Raw genomic sequence first — 6,000 nt, forward strand, 5'->3', positions numbered from 1 at the left:
ACCAGCCACCTTCAAGGTCTTGGGAAGTCCCAAGCCCTGACACAAGCCTGTAGTGAGGCTTCTCTATCAGAAGACAGTCCATAGTGCAGTGGGTTGATGTAAGCCCAGCGTGAGGCTCCGAGCTTCTGCCCAAGCCAGCAGTGAATACCCAAGGACCAGGCCAACTCCAATGCAAGATAGTGCCAGCCTAAGGGGAGGCTCCAAGGCTCAGGACCTCACAGTGCTCTGAGCCCTGCAAGCCATCAGCAGTCCCTAAAGGAGATTGAGTCAGCAGTGGAAGGTGGCCTTCTGTGCTCCTAGCCCCTGAAACTAAACTCTACATAAAGATCCCCAGGGCTGCATATGGACTTAGGAAACCATATACTCTTTTATTTTTATTAAATAAATATTAAATTTTATTAAATTAAAAATAATAAAAAATTTAATATTAAATAAGAACACAGTAGCGTAGATATTTATAATCATAATAAACTCAATTATATTAAATATTTAAATTCATTAAATATTAAATAAAATACATTTTAAATTGGTTTGGGGGGGATACTAGTGAGTTGTGTTTCATCCAACCCCTTTCCTCTGGGGTTGGAAGGAAGGACTAGCACCTCTGGTGTGAGAGCTTGCTGAGGCCATTTCAAGACTGCTTATCCATTTTTGCTGTCCACCTTCATCACCCAGCTCTCACCTGTGACTCCAAAAAGCTGTAGCTGGCTAAACTAAGTTGAGGGTAACTAAAAAGCCTCAAACCCATCAGTGAGTTTGGGAGTGTCTACCCCAAGCATGTGAAGACTTCCCACAGCAAAATGGGCAGATGAGAACAATTTGTTTCAATGGCCTGATGTCAGGTGAAACAGGCTCCATGGAACACTTAAAGACTAGTTGGACATGGAAGATGCCAGTGCAATCCCCTGCTGCCCAGGGCATCATCAGTCGTCCTACATTTGTCTTGCCACTGAACTTGGATGATTCTGGTAGAAAGCGTGAAGCTGATGACTTTGCGGAACTCTGCCTCGCCTAGATCTGAATTCCTGTAGAAGTTAAGACATCACCTCATGATGTCAGTGATTCTCTTTGCAATGAAGGATGGATGACAATGACACTTTTTTAAGTTGCTAAGAAGGGTCCAACCTGTATTGGTAAAAAGCAGTTTGCTCATCTGAGAGTTCCCTATAAAAAGAGTAACTGTGTTTTTCCTATTCCATTGTTGTTCCTAGTATTTATTATCTTTCAATTCATAATAGATTGATGAAATTCTTATCAGAACATGGTATTTTTAAAAAATCATCCTTATTTTCCCCTTTTTTATTCTTAATATGTATATTTTTAAATCCATTCGGGTGAGATGTTTGGTTTAGTGGATAGGTCTATGAACTTGGAGTGAAGAAGTCTTGAATTTGAATTTTGATTCAGATATTTACCAATTCCGTGCTTCTTGAGAAGACATCTTTTCCGAGACTCAGTTTTCTCGTCTATAAAATGGTAATTCCATAGTACTTACATCAAAAAATGGTTACGAAATCCAATGTGTTATTGTCATATAAGGCTTTTCATAGCTCTTTGAATGTTCATGTTATAAAAGCTCTTTCAATATTATTTGCAGGACTTTAGACAAGTATGGCTTTTTGGCCCCTCTTTGATATGCTCCAACTCTTAAGAATCCACTCTTCCTTAACTGTGGTGCAGAAATTGAAATCCTATGGTACCAAATCTCAGTTGACACCATCTTTTTAGTTAACAGTTGACTTCTGAAACCTGACCACCTCTTTTCAGTTCCTTACTTTCAATCAAGAGTAGTGATAAAATTTTATTTGACTTGCCCCCTTTTCAAAGATGCTCATTTTTCTTGCCCATGATTTCAAAGTCTTTAGAAAGTTCTATTCTAGGTTCTTTTGGATGGTATCATTTGTTCTGCCAAAAATTTTCAGTAATGACTAATAATTTCTGACACCGAATATGACCAAGAAAGTCAAAAGACAACAGACATCTTATGACTGACAGGATAATAAATAGCTACTTTGGTTCCCCTTGCAAAACAACCTCCACTATTTCTCTTTTCCTATGATCCTTTTTTGAAGATCTATCACCTGATAAGCCTATGGGTCCATACTATATCATAGTTCCTTTGGAGCACAGGACTCTGATTTCTTCTTAATTCAATTTCCTTTATAGAAAGTTTCATTCCTACTCTTAAGTTCAGATGTTCTTTCTCTCTCTCTTTCTTCCTCTTTCTCTTTCCTTCCTTCCTTCCTTCCTTCCTTCCTTCCTTCCTTCCTTCCTTCCTTCCTTCCTTCCTCCCTCCCTCTCTCCCTCTCTCCCCCTCTCTCCCCCTCTCTCTCTCTCTTTCTCTCTCTCTTTCTTTCTTTCTTTCTTTCTTTCTTTCTTTCTTTCTTTCTTTCTTTCTTTCTTTCTTTCTTTCTTTCTTTCTTTCTTTCTTTCTTTCTTTCTTTCTTTCTTTCTTTCTTTCTTTCTTTCTTTCTTTCTTTCTTTCTTTCTTTCTTTCTTTCTTCCTTCCTTCCTTCCTTCCTTCCTTCCTTCCTCCCTCCCTCCCTCTCTCCCTCTCTCCCTCTCTCTCTTCCTTCCTTCCTTCCTTCCTTCCTTCCTTCCTTTCTTTCTTTCTTTCTTTCTTTCTTTCTTTCTTTCTTTCTTTCTTTCTTTCTTTCTTTCTTTCTTTCTTTCTTTCTTTCTTTCTTTCTTTCTTTCTTTCTTTCTTTCTTTCTTTCTTTCTTTCTTTCTTTCTTTCTCTCTCTTTCTCCCCCTCTCTCAGATTTTTTTTTAAGCCTTAACCTTTTATCTCAGATTAGATTCTGACTATTCCAAAGTAGAACAGCAAGCACAAAGTGTTAGGCAAATGGGGTTAAATGACCTGCCCAGTCACATAGCTAGAAAATATCTGAGGTCATATAGGAATCCAGGATCTTCTCCCTCCAAGATTGGGTCTCTTTCCTCTTAGCCACCTAGCTGCGCCTAACTTCTGCCTTTCTAAGGAAGGTGAGATTCTTCCTCTCTATGTAATAATCCTTTCTTAACCTTTGTTTTCTTCCTAAACATTTCTCCCTTTTTTTTTCAAGCAACACTTTATTGCCTTTGAGAACATGGCAAGTAGAACTGCTAGCCCTTTTTACTTTCTTATTTTAGGCAAAGACCAACTTGACCTCTGTGCATGTGGAAGTATTATTTAGATGCTGGCAGGAACATGTAGGACACAATCCACAGGTTACACTGGAGTGATCCTTGCCTTGAAAATTGCAAGAAGAAAGTTCCATAATCTTTTGTCTTTTTGGTAGCTCCCGATTGACTTTTGTGAAGTTGCTAATTTGAGAGATGTCACACTCAAGATTTCACAATATTGTGAACTGTATCTACTTCATTTCGCCTTGCCACTGATCCTCAGAAGCTTCCTTTACTCTCCTACACTCTATTTTCTGGCTTCACTTAGAAAATGAAGCTTATTTTATTTAGGAGTCGATGCAAGACACCGAGACAGACATAAACTAACATTTAGTCATCTAACAAAAATCTGCATACTCATTTCACTTTGTTGGTGCTCTCCTATACCTTCTTTGTGCTTGGTTAGATGTTAGACTCACCTAGTAGAAAGGAACTTTTAAAGCCTTTCTGGTTTTATCTCTTCCCTAGCCCCTTCCCGATGCCAGACTATATTGGATATCCCTGTTTGTGCTAACCTTGTGCTTTTGCTGATTGTCATGATTTGGGTGGTGGGTGTGGTAGGAGGTAAGGACAAACACGCATACACAAAGTTCTATCAAAACTCTTAAAGTTTTTATTGGAAATTCTCCCATAGTAGTCATTCCACACATGCCATTCATTTATACAGGGCTCTCACTGGATGCTCCATCTTAGTTCCTCTGAAGTTGATCTCAATTTAAGAATTGATGGGAAGAGGGTGGTAGGAGAGAGGATAGACCAAATCATATAATGCCTGTGTGATAATTATAGGTATAAACATTAATTATTTTAAAGTTTCGTTGTCTTTTGTTTTATATCAGAATCTTTTCCTCTTAAATCCTGTTCCTTTTGTATATTTTCTTGTATTTAAGGGGGGAAAAACTGAGCAAATTCAATAAATAGATTTAAGCAGCCATACTCTGACAGTATAGCCTCCATAGCACCCATCTTTATACCTGAGTTGTAAATGGAAATAATTTGTATTATTATACATGTTACAGTTGACAAGATTCTGACAACAAAAAACTTTAGGTCTTGCGTGCCCCCCCCCTTTATTTTTTAAATTTTCCATGATAGAAAACAAAAAGGGAAATGTATATCTTTATCTGCCCATCAGACCTATTCGTCTTTTAATGTTGGAGGATCTCTAAAGGAAGACCCCACAGGAAGCATTGGGTTAATTTTTCTCTGATTCTTTCTTTTTCTCTTTTTAGTCTGCAGACTATAAGAATAAGAAGAAATATTGCAAGCAGCTGAAAAGCAAATTGTCTCATATCAAAAAAATGGTTGCGGACTATGATCGACAAAAAACATAAAGAGACGGGGACAAGAAAGTTGGAGAGACTATGGGGTATTATATAGCCTTGCCTTCTCTTCAAATAACTTAACCAATGTTATCTGAAGACAAAGTATCTCTAGAGTGTAATCAATGAGAAGATATCTCTGTCTGTCACCTTTATAAAGTTTTGATAGCTAAAGTTAATTCAATTTAACAGCATCAGTGTTGATATCTTTTATAATTCTTTTTGATAACTCACCTTCCCATTCTGATATTAAATCTGGGTACTAGTATTAAGGACCAAACGCCTTTTGAAGATTTAAACCTAATGACGACTTCCCATGTCACCAGTGCTGTGACTTACACTCCATCCTCCTGAGACTTCTCAACTGAACAATGTAACCTCATTCAAAAACTCTGCAATGGAGTTGCTACTGCTCTGGTTCACGATTCAGGTGAACTCCATATGGTGACTCTGAATATATTCAAAATGAAGTTCTTTGCTTTAAATAGATTTCTGTCTACTGTGTATGCTGCGTCCTAAACAACAGCTCCCCTGATTTCTTCTGAGTGCTGGAAACTAGTTCCTGAGCTGATGCTACCGAACCAAAATTATGCGAGAATGTCAAGCATATGAAATGTTAAAGTGTCTATATTCTACTCTTGAAAATCAGGGCATTTAGCCTCCTGATGATGTAGGGTAGAGTTTTTGTCTTGTATTTTTGACTGTCATTTTCTTGTTATGGTTTACATCTTGGTTTTTTTTTATTTAACCAATTAGATGGTCTGTATAATAAAGCATAAATTACTTTTGTAATACAGTTATAACTTGAACCGTATCTTATTGGAACTTTTAAGCCCTGTACATAGTTTTTATTGTTTACTCAACCTGGTTAACGACACACCCTTTTTTGATATTATATGAGTGCTGATTGCTGACCATTATTAGTGCTGGCAAAAACCTCTTCCTTGGTGGAAGTAATTCTAGTGGTAACAGTGTGAAGCGGCAAATTCACACTACGCTAGTTGGTTACTCTAATGGTTAAGTTGCTGAATTTTTGGATATTGACAACAGATTGATGTGAAAACTGGAGATAATATGGTGTTTTGTGTAATAGAGATTTCCACTGATATTATTCAGTCAAAGTGTGTTCTATTTCTTTTTAAATTATGAGGATTTAAATAAATTTCGCTCAACTGGTCCTGCTTGCTATTCATCTTACACAGTGTTTAGAGATGCTCTTGTAAAAAGCCTGTGTTGTGACAGCTAGGTGACTCAGTAGATAGAGAGCCAGTGCTGGAAATGGGGAGTCCTGGGTTCAAATTTGACCCCAGATGCTTCCTAGTAGTGTGACCCTAGGTGAGTCACTTAACCCCAATCTCTTAGCCCTTACTGCTATTAGTTTCTATTTTAAGACAGAAGGTAAGGGGTTAAAGAAAAAGCCCATGTTTTAGGAAACTATCCTAAGACCATTAACCATTCAGCTTTAATCTTATAACAGAATCTTTAGTGCATTCAAGACACTTTCCAAGTTTGC

The 6,000-nt window shown here is 37.6% G+C and overlaps 1 protein-coding gene across 4 annotated transcripts in view; it reads left to right on the plus strand.

Moving 5' to 3' along the window:
- Positions 1-5,664, plus strand: part of OCLN (occludin) — a 59,803-nt gene extending 54,139 nt beyond the window's left edge. For all 4 annotated transcript variants that reach the window (XM_007486267.3, XM_007486265.3, XM_007486266.3 and 1 more), the window contains exon 9: positions 4,398-5,664. In XM_007486267.3, the coding sequence (XP_007486329.1) occupies positions 4,398-4,499 (102 nt within the window). In that variant the 3' untranslated portion in view covers positions 4,500-5,664. The remainder of the gene's footprint in view (positions 1-4,397) is intronic.
- The last annotated feature ends 336 nt before the right edge of the window (positions 5,665-6,000 follow it).

This window comes from Monodelphis domestica, chromosome 3 (genome assembly GCF_027887165.1).
Source record: "Monodelphis domestica isolate mMonDom1 chromosome 3, mMonDom1.pri, whole genome shotgun sequence".
NCBI lineage: Eukaryota > Metazoa > Chordata > Mammalia > Didelphimorphia > Didelphidae > Monodelphis > Monodelphis domestica.